The sequence below is a fragment of the Bos javanicus genome, chromosome 21, assembly GCF_032452875.1.
Source record: "Bos javanicus breed banteng chromosome 21, ARS-OSU_banteng_1.0, whole genome shotgun sequence".
Classification (NCBI taxonomy): Eukaryota; Metazoa; Chordata; class Mammalia; order Artiodactyla; family Bovidae; genus Bos; species Bos javanicus.
Window position 1 is genome coordinate 26,486,681 of NC_083888.1, and position 17,665 is coordinate 26,504,345.

A 17,665-nucleotide genomic window follows, 5' to 3' on the forward strand; every position below is an offset into this window, starting at 1 on the left:
CTAAAGATGTGGGGGGAAAAGTATTACAGTGGGGTGTCAGGCAAGCAGGGTTTTTTTTTTTGTGAAAAATTTTTTTTTCAATTTTGTGAATTTGTGGTGTTTTTTTTTTTTTTAATTTTGTGAACTTGTTGCATTTTTGGCTCTTTAAACAATGGTAATTTATTTTGATTCCCACTCCCTGCTCCCAACGCTTCCCAGGTGGTGAAGTGGTAAAAAATCTGCCTGCCAATGCAGGAGACACAAGAGACACAGGTTCCTCATTCCCTGGGTCGGGAAGATCCACTGGAGAAGGAAATGGCAAGCCACTCCAGAATTAATTGCTTGAGATCCCATGGACAGAGGAGCCTGACAGGTTGCAAAGAGTCCAAGGGGTTGCAAAGAGTCGGATTCGACTTAGCACACACCTACCCACCCCACCCCACCCCCACCATTTTTGAAAAGGTCATTCTCATACCTAGTTTTGTTTTGGTGATTTCATATTCTTCCTCTTAAAGATGGTTCCTTAATTTGTTTAAGCTTCAGGTATCACGAGCCTGGATCAGCCTTGGTCATCCATTCTGTGTTCGGTGTTATACATCACTGGAGCTGGCAGACTTGGTCCTTGCACATGAGGGTTTTACAGTCTTGCTAAAATAGTCATCTTCCATCTCTGAGGACTGTTCTGGTGAAATGGAGTCTCCTCCTTGCTACAGGTAAGAGTATCCTTGTTTGGAACTCTTTTGGGTTTGACTTGAAACACTGCATCATTTTTGGCCTACACTCCTGGAAATTATCCCAAACAAATAATTTGAAAGGAGAAAAAGCTCCACCTTCATTGTCATTGTCCATTTTGTAACCCAAAGTGGGGTCTGGCTGCTTGCTTCTCAAAAGCCATTAAAGAAACCAGGTTGGTGGAAAGGAAAATATTTTATTTTGGTGGGGAGAAGTGGAACAGACTGCTGTCCAACGGCTGACTCCCCTGACTGACAACCAGGGGACAATAGCTTTTATAGGCTGAGTGAGTGGGCTCCATGAAGAAATAGCACAATCAGATACGACAGTCATCTTGAAACTGGTCATCAGTGGTCTGACCAGCATCATCTTGACTGTTTTAAGTACAGTTAATCATCAGTTCTGGGGTCAATTTTTTCCCATTTCCTTAAGGCTAGTTCTCGGAATTCTGGCAGCTTATGTCATGGCTACAGTCTGGTTATGTAGTTAACATCATGTAGTTAACTTCTTCTACATGGTGACAGTTTTAGTATCTATAAGACATCTCACAGGCTATGGCTCAGAATATTATCTATAGCCCTTGAGAAGGAAATAATAAATAAAGGTCTTTGATTTTGCTTAATGACTACATTATTATTATTTGGTTTCCTCTGACTGTTTTCCTTTATTTCCGCATGTTCTCACTTCTCTGATTTAACTTATTCTTTGGCTAAAGTTTAACCATAGACAAAAGGCAGGCAGAGGACGTGGGGCACAAGGACCATAGGGTTCTTCACCTTTTCAATTTTACTATGTAAAATCTGTAAGGCATCTTAAATATCCAACCCCCAAGGAATTATTTAGAAAATAATGGTGCCTTCACACACATCTTCTCTTCCCAACTGGGCCATCAACTTGGGAAAAATATGTATACAGTTGTCCCATAATATATCCTCAAGGGGTTGGCTCCAAGACCCCTATGGATACCAAAATCCAGCAATGCCCAAATCCCTTATATAAGATGTCCTAGAGCACATTCTCCCACATACATTAAATAAACTCTGCATTCCTTATAATAGTTAATACAATATAAATGCTAGGTAGATAATAGTAAACAGCAATGCAAATGCTATGTGAATAGTTGCCAGTGCAGGGCAAAAATCAAGTTTTGCTTTTTGGAACTTTGTGGCATTTTTCAAGTATATTTTTATTTATTTATTTTATTTTTTGGCTATGGTGGGCTGCACGCAGGCTTTTCTCTGGTTGCAGTCAGTGGGGGTTTGTCTTCATTGCTGTGCATGGGCCTCTGATTGTAGTGGCTTCTCTTGTTGCAGAGCACAGGCTCTAGGGCACAGGCTCAGGAGTTGTGGCGCATGGGTTTAGTTGCTCCGTAGCATGTGGGATCTTCCTGGACCAGGGATCGAACCTGTGTCTCCTGAATTGGCAGGTAGATTCTTTACCACTGAGACACCAGGGAAGCCCCTCATTTCAAATGTTTTTGATCCTGAGTTGGTTGAATCTGTAGATTCGGAACCCGTGGATGCGGAGGACTGACTGTATACCATATTGAATTAACAGACGTTACAAAATGCCCTGCGCACTGACAGCAGTGTGTGAAACTGTCTGTTCGGATGGTGATTGGAAGCGAATGGGGAGTGGTTGTTACAGCAATGTAGGATTGTGGGGGGTTTTGTCTTCTCTGTGTTTTCTTCAGTGCAGCCATGCTGCTTTTATGTTTGTTTCCAAAGGAGGGGCATCCAGATGCCTTGGTGCTGCTGTCTGGGCTCTTCCCATTTGACTTTTTTCTTTCCTCTGCACAGTCTGATCTCCCCAACCTATGTGTGTTCCTACAGGAACACACGCACATGCCCGCGTGCACACACCCACCCATACCCACACCCCATTCTTTTTTTTAAAGATTTTTTTTTATGTGAACCATTTTTTAAAGTCTTTATTGAATCTATTACAACATTGCTTTTGTTTTATGTTTTGGATTTTTGGCCCCAAGGCATGTGGGCTCTTAGCTCCCCCATCAGGGCTTGGCTGACACACTGTGCCATGTGATGACAGATGACCTTGGGGAAGGTTTCAGATGCTGTTGGGACAGCAGTTCAGGGCAGAGCAGGGGGAGTGTGCGTTCCTGCCTCATAAAGTACGTGGCTCAAGGTTAGCCATTTTCTGCACAAGGAGTTATTATTCATTTTGTCTCTGCAGTGCAGAACAGACCCAACAGAGCTAGAGTTCTGCTTCTGGCTAAAGATTACATGCTTCATGGAACAACTCAGGACTCCTGTGATGTAGGGCCAGACTTCAGGATGGAGGTAAGGCTGGTGAGACGAGGAAAGGAGACTCCTCTTTCTCTTATAGGAGCATTGAATAGAACCATAAGCACGAATTCAAGGAGCCTAAGGGGACACTGTTAGGGATACTGGGAAAGATGAGGACTCAGTGGAACTCACCACTGATGAAATGGTACCCTTTGCTAATGGGATTATGGTTCTGGAAATGACATTAAGAAAACAGAAGTCTTTAAAAAAGACTAATTAATTTGGCTGTGTCCAGTCTTAGTTGCATCATGCAGGATCTTTCATTGCAGTGCATGGACTCTAGTTGTAGTGCGATAACTCAGTAGTTGTGGCTCAAGGGCTCACTTGTTCTGAGACATGTGAGATCTTAGTTCCCTGATTAGGGATCAAACCTGTATCCCCTGCATTGCAAGGCAGAAGCTCAACTACTGGACCGCCAGGGAAGCCCCTGGAAGACTTGCTTTAAGGAACTGGTTACTCCTTATTTTGTGATTGGTACAGTCCATTGAACTGGGTACCCAAGATAAGCCTTTGACAGAGACAAAGGAAAAGGTGATGAGAGGGGCACATTTGTGATTTCCTGAAAGATGGGCACCCAGGTGATGGGGAGAGTTGAGGGGGAGTCTGGGATGGCCAACAGTTCAGTGACATTGGGCAACCTCAGTACTCCAGTTCATGGGAAGGGAGGAGACAATGCTTAGGAGAACCTATCTCTCCTTCTTCACCAGATGGAGTCAATGTAGTTTATTTGTTGTTCAGTCACTCAGTCATGTCCTACTCTTTGTGACCCCATGGACTGCAGCACACCAGGCTCCTCTGTCCTCCACTATCTCCCAGAGCTTGCTCAAATTCATGTCCATTGAGTCAGTGATGCCATCCAACCATCCCCTCCTCTGTCGCCCCCTTCTTCTCCTGCCCACAATCTTTCCAAGCATCAGGATCTTTTCCAATGAGTGAGCTTTTCACATCAGGTGGCCACAGGGAGCTTCAGCATCCGTCCTTCAAATGAATATTCAGGGTTGATTTCCTTTAGGATTGATTGGTTTGATCTCCTTGCAGTCCAGGGGACTCTCAAGAGACTTCTCCAACATCACAGTTCAAAAGCATCAATTCTTCAGTGATCAGCCTTCTTTATGGTCCAACTCTCACAATGTAATTCATTGATTAATTGATTGATTGATTAGCTTTTATTGAGCTAGGGCTTCCTTATTCTGAACGCTGGGAATATAGAAATGAAGTGTCCTTTCAGAAGCTCTTGAGAACTCTTGGAGAGTTCTTTGAGGTAATATAAATACAAGAAGACAAGGCAAGACTCATTGTTACTGAGAGGAGAGACACCATAGGTGAGCCCAAGTGAGTAATGTCCCCAGGGAGGTAGCACTTGCTGATGCACACATGCTTTCCCCTGGCAACAACAGACTTGCCGGGGACACACACATGACGACTCAAGAACAGGACCAGTCACTGGTAGAATGAAAGTTCAAACCCAAGTGAGGATGGAGCAGCTATGACACACAACATTTCAATGCTAAATTATTTTCAGAGTGGATATAGAAAATCTCTGCCCAATGAGATCATGAAATTAAATATAAGGAGCTTTCATATTGAGTTACTTGCTCTATTGACCAAATGTTCAACAGCTTTGCTGGGGAGAGAGAGCATGAAGAAATGGGCTTGTGTTCTAATGAGAAAAACATTCAGGTTAATTGTGGGATGAACACTCATTCTTAAGTAACGAGAAGGTTTGCAGACTTTGTTCCAGGAGGTCTGGAAGGAGGGAGCAAAAAGGGGGAACCAGCCTCTCTTGTGGCTGGAAACTAGACGAATGACTTCTCACTTGACTATGTAACAGAGATCACAGGGCCTTGTTTGAATTCCTTTTCTCACTGGGGGCTCAGGGGGTAGGGACTCAAGAGTTAAGGGTCTTTTCCACTGAGCCCCAAAAGAAGAGGCTTGGATAAGAGCCATGCAATGGAAACCACCCAGTGAAAGACCTGCAAGAAGCTGAGGGTTGGTTAGAATCTTCTCTGTCTCCCAGACACCAAGATGCCCTCTGTTTAAAGTGAAGAACCAGAAAGCTAATTATGACAGTGGAAATCAGAACTGCAATTGCCTTTGTTGAAAGTGAAAGTGTTAGTTGCTCAGTTGTGTCCCACTCTTTGTGACCGCATGGACCGTAGCCTGCCAGGCTCCTCTGTCCATGGAATTCTCCAGGGAAGAATACTGGAGTGGATTGCCATTTCCTTCTCCAGGGGATCTTCCCAACCCAGGGATCGAACCCAGGTCTCCTGCATTGCAGGCAGATTCTTTACCATCTGAGCTATCAGGGAAGCTCGCCTTTGTTGAGGACTCAGGGAATATTTCTTCTAAGATTTTTTTTTTCTACATGGACAATTTTTGAAATATTTATTGAATTTGTCACAATATTGTTTCTGTTTTATGTTTTGTTTTTTTTGGCCATGACACATGTGGGCTCTTAGCTCCCTGACCACGGATTGAACCTGTACCCTCAGCATTGGAAGGTAAAGTCTTAACCACTGGGACATCAGGGAAGTCCCTGGACTTAAGAATTGATTGGAAAGGGGGCATGATGGAATTCTGGGGGGCTGATAGACTATTTCTTTTTAAACTTATATTTGTTTTTATTTATTTGGCTGTGCTGGGTCTTAGTTACGTCCTGTGGGGTCTAGTTCTCTGAACAGGGATCAAACCTGGGCTCCCTGCATTGGGAGCAGAGTTTTAGCCACTGGACCACCAGGGAAGTCCCCTGGTTGTATTCTTTGTCTCCAGGGAGACATACATGTTTTTCAAATTCATCCCATCATATACACAAGAGATGGGCATTTCACTGTATGTAAACTTTACCTTATTAAAGATATGTAGCATTAGGAGGGAAAATTATTTTAAAATATGCCTCATGGCTCATACTTCAAAAGGGAAAGACAAACCTCAGACTGCAACCCCAACCTTGAGAGAGTGACAAGACAGGTAACATATAAGCCCGGATGCTGGAGACTGGGGATTGGAGATCCGGCTCTGCTGGCTGTTCACTGTGGACAGCTGTTTACCTCTGTCCTTCTTGATAAAGTAAGGGGATTTTACAAGGAGGTGGCTAAACTCTGGCCATCTGAGACGTCCTGTCCCCACTTTCTGAGACAGCGGCTGGGCCGGATGAGCCATGGGTGTGACCCAATTTGGTGGTTCTTGTGATTCGAATCTTTTCCACATGTCTGGTGTCAGCCCAGCACAGGGAGCGGAGAGCACGGGGCAATGCGATCTGTCCAGGAAGTCCTGGGCTCCGTCGTTGCTAAAATTAGAACCAGGCTGCAGCTCAGATCAAGGCCATTCCTTTCCCAGCCCCTCGGTGAGCTCACGCTTCTCTCTCCACCCTGAGCCACACAAATGCGCTCATAATTATAGCAGCTGTCACGTGGGTGCCAGATGACCTTGTGCCCGGGAGACAGCAAACAGCAAGGGAGCTCTAGCCCTGCAAAGAGACAGAGCCCCTCTCCTTGTTATTTTTAGTATCTTATTTAACCTTTTTTTTTTTTTTTTGCCACACACTCAAGGCATACATGTTCTAAGTTCCCCCACCAGGGATTGAACCCATGCCCCCTGCATTGAAAGTGGGGAATCTTAACCACTGAACTGCCAGGGAAGTCCCAACCCTGTCCCTTTTAGACAAGGTGAGGAGTAGGTAGAAAGAGAACAAAAAAAGAGGGAAAGAAGACAAAAGCCATGCTTAACTCTTTGCTCCTGTGCAGTGTGTACCCATGGGCTTCCCCAAAGATAAAGAAAACACTCGAAAAAAAATCTCAAAAAAAAAGCATTTATGATCTTTCCTGATCAGGGATTTTAGTAGCTTGCCTCTATCTGTAAGCAGACTAGATCTGAGTCTCAGCTTTGTTGCAGATGAACCAGGATCTTGAGCAACTTCCCTAATTGGCTGGACCTCTGTTTCATTACAAGCAACACAGAGAAATTCAACTCAAAGGTTATTCGGGGATAGGGAACGAAGTGAAGTATACGAGAGCACCCAGAAGGTGCTCGGGTAGAGTGACTGAACCCAGGTCTAGTTGGAAACATTTGTGGGTGATTTTCTGTTCTGGCTGGTCTTAGATTCAGCCTCAGGAGATCTTACTACATTGGAAGCTGCTCTGAGGGTTATTTCTTTATTCCATATTTTCCCAGTCCCCTTCTAGGTTTTCATGAAGAGAGCAGTTCCGAGGGTACTCTGACCATGAGTGGTAACAAGTAGCTTCTTTTTGAATTTTAGTTTTTGGCCAAGTGTCATGTGGGATCTTAATTCCCAGACCAGGGATCAAACCAGCGCCCCCTGCATGGAAGTTCGGAGTCTTAACCACTGGACCACCAGAGCAGTCCTGATAAGTAGTTTCTTTGTTGTTGTTGTTCAGTCTCTCGGTTGTGTCCGACTCTTTTGACCCCATGGAGTGCAGCCCACCAGGCTTCTCTGTTCATGGGACTTCCCAGGCAAGAATACTGGAATGGGTTGCAGTTTGCTTCTCCAGGGGATCTTCCTGACCCAGGGGTTGAATCTGCATCTCCTGCAAGTCTCCTGCATCGCAGGCAGATTCTTTACTGCTGAGCCACTGGGGAAGCCCCTAAGTAGCTTCTTAAGAGCTGCCTAACTTCCCTTGGCCCCATGGTACCCAAGATCTCAGTGCCATTTCCTCTACAATGAGAGTGGGTAGATCTGCCTGCAGAGTTGTCATGGAGATCAGATGCAGTCTCCATAGAAAGTGCCTAAGAGAGTGATGGACACAGAGAGGATGCTTAAGACAATAGTCATTTAATAGGATGAGTTATTAAGGATTTTTTTTTAAGGAAACATTTAATCGGTTCATTAATTTGATGCTCTGAGCTGTTCAGCGGAATGAAAGCATAATATAATTTCTTTTGGGAAAACATGTGTTGCCATCTTAAAAAATCTTTTATGTATTTATTTACTTGGCTGTATCAGATCTTAGTTGCATCAAGTGGGATCTTTTAGTGGCAACATGTGAACTTTTAGTTGCCATGTGAAATCTTGTTCCCCCACCAGGGATTGAACCTGGGCCCCCTACCTGGGGAGTGCAGAGTCTTAGCCACTGAACCACCAGGTAAGTCTGATGTTTCACTTTTTTTTTTTGGCCATACCACAATGCAGGTAGAAATTCCCCGACCAGGGATGGAACCCACATCCCCCGCAGAGGAGTCGTAACTACTGGATTGTCAGGGATGTCCATGTTGCAGTTTTGTACTTGACTGCCTAGCTGTTCTGACCTATAACACCACTCTTACCATTGCTACCATTAGGAGTGGTAATGACAATGGCAATGAGAAGAGTGAGAGGTTGAGGTCTGCACCGGGTTCTAGTGTCAACTTCCCCTGGAGCAGGACAGGACTTGCATCCTCACTGTGCCAGCCACCTGGTGACCCTCACCGGCACACTGGTTTTGATGCCCTCACTTCAGGCTTAAGTGGAAGTCCATCTTCAGTCTTATCAACTGGACACGCACGCATGCTAAGTTGCTTCAGTCATGTCTGATTCTATGCAACCCCACTGACTTCAGCCCCCCAGGCTCCTCTGTCCATAGGATTTTTCAGGCAAGAACACTGGAGTGGGTTGCCATGCTATCCTCCAGGGGATCTTCCTGACCCAGGGATCGAACTTGAGTCTCTTTTGTCATCTGCATTGGCAGGCAGATTCTTTACCATTAGTGCCACCTGGGAAGCCCCTATCAACTGGACACTGTTGAGTAAATGCAGAGGAAGAACTGCCCTGGCGTAGCTGCAAAATGCCCACATTGGGGCTGCCCAGGAAAAAGCCAAAGCACCTCCCAGGAAAGGGAATACAGGAGTACTTTTCCTTCTGGGTATCCTGGTGGTCCCCTCCTCGGGCTTTTTGAGGTTCCAACTCTAAACTCTCCTCTTCCATGGCACCTACTAATAAGGACAACAGGAAGCCTATCTTTCCCATGATGTCAGTGGTGGCCTGAGGTGATGATGGGATCTCGATTCTGAGGTTTCATTGGAGGCAGACATACTGAGAGACCAGCCCTTCTTCTCATCTGGAAATGCCTTCAGAGAGAAGGGTTCAGGCTTTTGGAGTCACATGAGTAAGAGGGAATAAAACTTTCAGGAGGTGCTCTAGCTGTAGAATGAGTTCCTTCCAGACACACAGATCTCAAGCTGAAAACCCCAGAGATATCTCAGCCGTGGGCTTGTGGTGAGAAGCCAATGTTCCTCAGGTACATAGGAGGCCCCAGAAAGCAAACCCTCCCATTTTTATGTGGAGACAAAGCAGCCAGCTTAGGATTGAAGATGGTCAGAGTTTTCTCTGTGGTGGCCAGAGATGGGAGCACTTAGGTTTTCGTTTCTCTGTCAAAGCTATGGTTTTTCCAGTAGTCATGTACAGATGTGAGAATTGGACCCTAGAGAAGGCTAAGAGCTAAAGAATTGATGCTTTCAAATTGTGGCACTGGAGAAGACTCTTGAGGGTCCCTTGGGCAGGAAGGAGACCAAACCAGTCAATCCTAAAGGAAACCAACCCTGAATATTCATTTGAAGGACAGATGCTGAAACTGAAGCTCCAATACTGTAGCCACCTGACGTGAAGAGCCGACTTATTGGAAAAGACCCTGATGCTGGGAAAGACTGAGGCCAGGAAGAGAAGGGGGAGATAGAGGATGAGATGATTGGATGGCATCACTGACTCAATGGACATGAGTTGAGCAAACTCCTGAAGATGGTGAAGGACAGAGGATCCTGGTGTGCTACAGTCATAGCGTTGCTGAGAGTTGGACACAACTTAATGGCTGAACAACAGTTCCTCCCATACAAATAAGGAGGTTGGTTAAAATGACCAACTGTCACCTCTCTTTCAGGCCTGTGACACTCACAGATGGGCACCCCAATGCTCCTGACCCCACCTGACCCAGGATGTAGGCATCCTTGTCTGCCATGTTGGTGGTCTTGCTTGGGGTCTGGTGTTACTGTCCTGAACGGCATCTTTGCCCAAGTGTCTTGTTGCCTTTCAGGACATCTGTGTGGCTCTCATATTTCTCTCAAATCTCCTTTGAGGCATGCCCTCCCGGTGAATGATGGGACCCTTGACTTCATCTGTGGAGGGACACACACTATGTCCTTGAGCACAGAGTCCTGCCCACTCAGTGTACACCAGCCCTTCTGGAGTTTGCCCCTTGAGAGGGGGCAGTTTCTTACCTAAACTTCTGGCTCACTCTCTGCTTCTGCCCACTTTGAGCTAGACGACACTTTGTGCAATCTGGCCACCAGGTTTTGTTTTTTTTTTTAGCTGCTCTAGGCCTTCATGGCTGCATAGTTGCAGCGAGTGGGGGCTACTCTGTAGTTGCGTTACTTGGACTTCTCATTGCCGTGGCTTCTTTTGCTCTGCAGCACTCGCTCCAGGGTGTGTGGCCTTCATTGGTTGTGGCGCATGGGCTTAGTTGCCTTCGGCACATGGAATCCTCCCGGATCAGGGATCAAACTGATGTCTCCTGCACTGGCAGGCAGATTCCCAACCACAGGACCACCAGGGAAGCTCAAGCCACTAAGATCTTTAAGATCAATCTAGATGGGGTCTTTGAGATCTTATATTAAATGGACTCATATCAACTTTTCTTTCTTTCTGGGTTCTCAGAACTTCTACAGACATAGGGAAGGCCCTGGATGCAGGCCACGCTGTCTCGTTTTCTCGCAGAAATCCCTTCTGTCTCCGAGCTGCATGGAGCAGGAGAATTGCTCTTCTGAGGACATCTGTGTCCTTTTGTAGAAAGCCAGTTGGAGATGCTGCTCCTTGGGTTACCTCATGTCTGTTATATAAGCACTCGCTTGATAAATTTCTCCTTGAACTCGGTGCCAGGAAAAATTTCTCTTTCCAATCTGATTCCAGAGGTTTTTTTTGTACAATGCAAAATACACAAGCCAGTGCATTTCCCCCTTTCATCCAGGAAACTGAGAGATAAATCCAGCCATCTACTGTAGTAAACAACTCTTCCCAGGTGCTTTGAAGCACATTGTTCTCTTTTACTCTGGCTTTTTCTTGGAGTTGTGTTCGGTTTCTAAAGTTTCTTAGAGTCTTTCAGGAAAGAGTGAGAAGTAAATGTCCCCTAGATAAATACCATGCATGCACACATATATACATGACCCAGTTACCCCCCTTCTCACCCCTCCCCTTTTTCAGCATCACCACTGCCATGGCCCCCGTCCAGGCTCCATGCCAGGCCCTGGGAGTGCAATGATGACATGGCTCTGCCTGTGGATTGCTTACCGTTGGTCTGTTGGGAAGATAAGCATATGGACAAAGAAGTACATTCAAGGCAGCGCAGGGTTAGCACTGACATTAAGGGACAAAGAAAATGTTGGAGGAGTTCTGAAAGACAGAGCGTGCCACATGACTCTGGAAAAAGACAGCAAGATGGGAGAAGGCTTTTGGAGGCAGGACATAGCAACTGAGCTGGGAATGATGAAAAGGATTTCAAAGAAAGAGATGGAGAAGGAAGGACATTTCTGATCAAAGGAACAGTTTGAATAAAGACTGGTATTGCAAAAAGATAGACTGTCCTCTCCCCCCATATTTGGCAAAAACATGAGGAATCTAGTTCAGTTGGTAGGTAAGACCCACGAAGGAGGCAGTGGGAGGGAGGGATCATCATACGAGGATGTGTACTTTTCCATATGGGGTTTCCCAGGTGGCCCTAGGTGGCTCAGACGGTAAAGCGTCTTCCTACAATGTGGGAGACCCAGGTTCGATCCCTGGGTCGGGAGGATCCTCTGGAGAAGGAAATGGCACCTCACTCCAGTACTCTTGCCTGGAAAATCCCATGGACGGAGGATCCTGGTAGGCTGCAGTCCATGAGGTCGCTAAGAGTCAGACAGGACTGAGCGACTTCACTTTCACTTTTCACTTTCATGCATTGGAGAAGGAAATGGCAACCCACTCCAGTGTTCTTGCCTGGAGAATCCCAGAGACGGGGGAGCCTGGTGGGCTGCCATCTATGGGGTCACACAGAGTCAGACACGACTGTAGTGACTTAGCAGCAGCAGTGGTAAAGAACCCGCCTGCCAAAGCAAGAAACTGAAGAAACCCAGGTTTGATCCCCGGTTGGGAAGATCCCCTGGAGAAGGGCATGGCATCCCACTCCAGTATTCTTGCCTGGAGAATCCCATGGACAGAGGAGCCTGGCAGGCTATAGTCCAAAGGATGGCAAAGAGTCGGGCACAACTGAAGCAACTTAGCATGTACTTTGCAATTGACGTCTTCCCTGGTAGCTCAGCTGGTAAAGAATCTGCCTACAATGCAGGAGACCCTGGTTCAATTCCTGGGTCAGGAAGATTCACTGGAGAAGGGATAGGCTACCCCTCCAGTGTTCTTGGGCTTCCTTGGTGGCTCAGCTGGTAAAGAATCCTCCTGCAATGAGGGTTCAATCCCTGAGTTGGGAAGATTCCCTGGAGAAGGGAATGGCTCTACCCACCCCAGTATTCTGGCCTGGAGAATTCCATGGACTGTATAGTCCATTGGGTCACAAAGAGTCAGACACAGTTGAGCAACTTTCACTTTTGCTTTGCAATTGATAAACACAATTTGGCTCCAATATATCAATATATCCTTTTTTTCTTTTCCTAAAGTTTCATTTCTGGAATTACAGCAAGAGGGGTTTGAAGGGCCAGGCTCATGAGGCTTACCTTGGACAGAGGAATCGAAGTTTTTTTTTTTTTTTTCCTTAAGGGATGGTTGGGGGTGTTGATGAGGAAGAAAGGGAGGAGGCTGCGAGTGTAAATTAAAGCACTGGTTCCCTTAACAACGCCGGCAGATGGGGAGAGTTTCCGTGCCTCGTGGTTCTCAGTTCCTTTTCTGCTGCTGAAGAGGAACAAAGAGGGAGTGAGGGATCGGCGGTGATGTTTATCTTTCCAGCTCTGCAATTTCAAATGCTGGAATCCCCCAGGGTTGGGAAGAGTGGGTGTAGTCACTTCCCACCATTGCTGAAGGCGGAGGAGATGTGGCCACTTGGGTGGGGAAGAGGGGGTGTGATTTCCTCCCAAATAGGATATTTATCTCCCCAACGGGAGGCTGCAGAGAGTCATCAAGGACTTATCACCAGAAGCAGATGACCAGAGAGGAGCCCTGCCCAACTGTTTATCCCAGAGGGAATGAGTTAGCCAGAGGAGGCAGGACGAGGGTCATCAGCTGAGGACCAGTGACACGGAGACCTCCACTGTCATTGGTGTGTTCAAGAGGAATTCTTCCTGCCGGACCCTTCCAGGACCCTCAGCAGGATCTCAGCAGCCCCTCTCAGGACCCTTGATGACATTGGAACTAGAGGAGCGAAGGTTGCTTCTGAAGTTGAGAACAAAGGGGAATGCTGGTCCTTTCTTCCCAATGAGTCCCGAATTCTGGGATGATCATCTCAGGCCTTAGAAATCATGGGCCAGAGATTCTGAAAGTGTTAGTCACTCAGTCGTGTTGACTCTTTGCGACCCCATGGACTATATAGCCGCCCAGGCTCCTCTGTCCATGGGATTCTCCAGGCAAAAACACTGGAGTGGTTTGCCATTTCCTCCTCCAGGGGATCTTCCCGACCCAGGGATCAAACCCATGTTTCCCACATTGCAGATGGATTCTTTACCATCTGAGCCACCAGGGAAGCCCTGGTGATTCTGAAAGCTCCACAAATAGCCTGACCTTCCTGGTTGCTGAGATGAAGTGTCCACTCTGCACACTTAGAACATATCAATGGGAAGGAAGTCCCATCTCCCTCGTGACAAAGAAGGAAACCAAAAGACAGAGGGGCAAAAAGTATGTTAAGTCAAACTTATTAACAATACCATTTCAGAAATCCTTATTTTTAAAAATTTGTTTATTTGACTGCTCCTGGTCTTAGTTGTACCATGCAAACCTTTAGTTATGGCATGTAGGATCTTTAGTTGCAGCATGTGGGATATAATTCCCTGACCAGGGATTGAACCCTGGCCCCCTGAATTGGAAGCACGAAGTCTTAGCCACTGGGCCACCAGGGAAGTGCTTCCAAATCCTTGTTTTTAAAACTATTTTAGTAGACATGAAGGTCTTCTTCATGTCTGTCATATTTCTTTTTTTTTCCTTTTATTTATACAAGGAATTACTTCTCTGCACCCATGTTGTCATCTATGAAATGGGGGTGACCTTTATCTCATAGATCTGTGAGATTAAACTAAGTAAGACAATGATGTGCATGCTCAGTCATGTCTGACTCTTTTCAACCCCGTGGACTGTAGCCCTCTAGGCTCCTCTGTCATGGGATTTCCCAGACAAGAATACAGGAGTGGGTTGCCATTTCCTGCTCCAGGGGATCTTCCTGACGAAGGGATCAAACTGGGGTCTCCTGCATTGGCAGGTGAATTCTTTATCACTTCGCCTGCTTATTTGGAAGTCCCAAATAAGACAATACACACATATAAAGTGTTAAAAATGGTTTCTGAACATGCTATAGAAGTTACTGTAGGGAGAAATTTTCAATTTTTATTTTCTTCCACTTCTGCCTGCCTCTTAGGTTTTTGGTATAGTCTGGGATTTTTGACTACGAAAAAAAATTCAAATTGAATGTTCATTATTATTAAGTACTTTTTCTTTGAGAATGACATAACAGTGTATTATTTTGTCACTCTATTCACTATAGTTATTTCACCTTAGTTCTATGCTTAAATTATTTTATGCTTATATTAATACACACTTTTCAGTGTTTATATAATGAGTCCTTTTATAAAACAGCCTCCTTATTATTGAGTTCTTTAACTTGATTTATAGCTCAATTGCATAATATCTTTCAGGAAAGGTACCTAACAGGCGTATTCTGAACTGATACATACCTTGGAATGTCTTTTTATTGCTTTAAATCATGAACAACAACTTGCTGGGTTTTGAAATCTTGCTTTCCACACTTTCCTCCACTCAGAGTTTTTTTGATCCAGTCAGCAAGGAGTTTGGGACCAGCTCCATTTTTATTCCTTTGCCAAAAAGTTTTATATGCCTAGATCATTACAGGCATCTTCCTTTATCCTTGGATTACAAAAAAAAAAAAAGTCTTTTTCTCTCTTAGGAATTCTCATTCTTACCAAAAAGAGGTTTAAGTTAGCCAGGTATTTTCTCCCCAAATATGCTTTTGTGACACCCTCCCCCACCACCTCCCAGCAGGCTCCCACTTGATCTGTCCTGAATGGGGATGACTCTTGTTTTCTGTGGTGGAGGAGTGGTGGAGGATTGGCTGATCAAGTCTGTGTTACAATTCAAGGATTTGGCCACCAGCTTGGTTGGCTCAAGGTCAGAGTTTAGGAAATCCTTAGATTGGTACGTTTCATTTTTCATAATGCTACTTTACTGGAGCAAAGTTTCCATATCAAATTTCTGATCAGTTCAGTTTTCCTTTTGTGAATGGGTCCAGCCTGGGCTGGTAGCCTATGCATATATATATATATATATTTTTTTTTTTCTTTTCCCCCCTAAAGGTTGGAGACAGCTACTTCTATTTTGCATTTATTTATTTTTGGCTGTGCGGGTCTTCATAGCTGCACTTGTGCTTTCTCTGATTACAGTGAGCAGGGGGCTACTCTAGTTGTGGTGCGAGGGCTTCTCATTGCAGTGGCTTCTCTTGTTGCAGCCCACAGACTCCAGAGCAAGGGCTCAGTAGTTGTGGTGCATGGGCTTAGATGCCCTGCACCATCTGGAATCTTCCTGGCAGAGATTGAACCCTTGTTCCCTGCATTGGCAGGCAGATTCTTAACCACTGGACCACCAGCGAAGTCCTAGGCAATATATTTCACAGCCCGCCCTGACCAATCAGAAAGAAACAGGTAGTACAGGGACAGAGGTGTAGGGACTTCCTCTTGTGTCAAATATTTATCCTTAATTGTTGAATAATGGTGGTGGAGGTGATGTTTGGGTGGCCTGGGGCCTCAGTCTGGGAAAGCTACTGCAGCAGAGGGACAGGTAAGCAGTTTGGCGTTAACAGCTATTTGCCAAACAGAATGGAAACCAGGCAGTGTTACAACTGGAATGGTGATGCCAGTGCATGCGTGACCCTGAGTGTCAAGGATAACTCCTTTGGCCTGCCCCTCCAGGTTCTCTATCTGCTGCTTGCTTGGGGTCCTTCTGGCAGAGATGTTTTGCAACTCTGCTTGAATACCAGTGACATCCTCCAAAGCTCAGAGTAAGGACAGACAATGACTGGACATTCTCCAGGAATCTAAGCATGTGCCTGAACTGACCACCTCACATTGCAAGCTGTACTCCTGCTCTCTTCTGTAGTAGAAGATATTGCTCTGAGGATATTTGGGGGATGGCAAGTACCATCTGTATTTTTTTGAGTCTTTTTTCTTTTTGCTGCACTGGGTCTTTGTTGCTGCACTCGGGCTTTCTCTAGTTGTGGCGAGTGGGGACTACTCTCCAGTTGCAGTTTATGGGCTTCTCCTTTCGGTGGCTTCTCTTATTGTGGAGCACAGGCTCTATGGCATATGGGCCTCAGTAGTTGCAGCCCTGAGACTTAGTTGCTCCATGACATGTGGAATCTTCCTGGACCAGGGATGGAACTCGTGTCCCCTGCATTGGTAGGTGGTTCTTAACCACTTGGACCACTAGGGAAGTCCTACCATCTGGATTTTGAACAGAGATAGGCATTTATCTCTGTTGAATCTCGTCCTCCCCTAGAGCTGAGCCAGAGACGGACTCTATCTTTGCAGCCAAACCATTAGGAGAATGGTGCCAGGATTTACAGATTTATTTGGCAAAAATACATCCTCATCCAGAGAGAGGAGCAGAAAATAGTGGCTGAGGTCTTAGCACCTGAGCTCTGTGTCTGAGAAGGTGTGGGGACTTGGGCCATGGCCAAGTTGTCTAGGTCAGGTGCTGCACAAGACCTCGTGCAGGAAACATGGGAGGATATGGTCTCTGAAGAATATTATCCTCACTCGCTCAGTCATGTCTAACTCTTTGCACCCCATGGACTGCAGCCTGCCAGGCTCCTCTGTCCATGGATTTCCCCAGCAAGAACACTGGAGTGGGTTGCCATTACATAAACCTAATATGGAATTGACTGCCAGAAATTCTGTAGACATCTGGATTGCTTCTGGAGAGTGAGGACTGCTGTCTGTGACAGGTGAACCCAAAGGACACCGGACACCCCAACACCCAGGCTGATAGGCTAGGAGAGGTGATGGAGCAAGGGATGCCATTGGTTTGGGGTTCTTAAATTGGGTATTAATTTTGTTGTTGTTGTTGTTTAGTTGCTAAGTCGCATCTGACTCTTTGTGACCCTATGGACTGTAGCTCACTAGGCTCCTCTGTCCATGGGATTCTCCAGGCAAGAATACTGGACTGGGTTGCCATGCCCGCCTCCGGGGGATCTTCCTGACCCAGGGATCAAACCCATGTCTCTTATGTTTCCTGCATTGGCAGGTGGGTTCTTTACCACTAGGGCCACCTGGGAAGCCCAGACGGTGGTGTACTATCCCCATTTTACAGGTGAGAAAACAGAGGCACAGAGAGGGGCAAAAACTTGCTCAAAGTCACCGCTTGAATACGTGATGAAGTTGGTTGTCAGGTTTTTTTCTCCTGGTGAAGAATGGGCAAGCTGACTCCTCGTCAAGTACTAAAAATCAAGAATTTTTCTGTACAGCAG

The 17,665-nt window shown here is 45.9% G+C and overlaps 1 protein-coding gene and 1 long non-coding RNA gene across 4 annotated transcripts in view; both read left to right on the forward strand.

Annotated features, from left to right (window-relative positions):
• Positions 1-519: 519 nt before the first annotated feature.
• Positions 520-17,665, forward strand: part of CFAP161 (cilia and flagella associated protein 161) — a 51,554-nt gene continuing 34,408 nt past the window's right edge. For 2 of the 3 annotated variants that reach the window (XM_061394599.1, XM_061394598.1), the window contains exons 1-2: positions 520-692; positions 2,905-3,011. Coding sequence is in view for 1 of the 3 variants with exons in the window: in XM_061394598.1 (XP_061250582.1) it covers positions 2,955-3,011 (57 nt within the window). In the remaining 2 variants the exon portion in view is untranslated. The remainder of the gene's footprint in view (positions 693-2,904; positions 3,012-17,665) is intronic. The other variant, XM_061394600.1, reaches the window with a different exon arrangement.
• LOC133234265 (uncharacterized) lies at positions 3,020-16,718 on the forward strand. The gene is made up of 2 exons (XR_009732088.1): positions 3,020-5,518; positions 7,273-16,718. It is a non-coding gene; the product is annotated as an uncharacterized LOC133234265 (long non-coding RNA).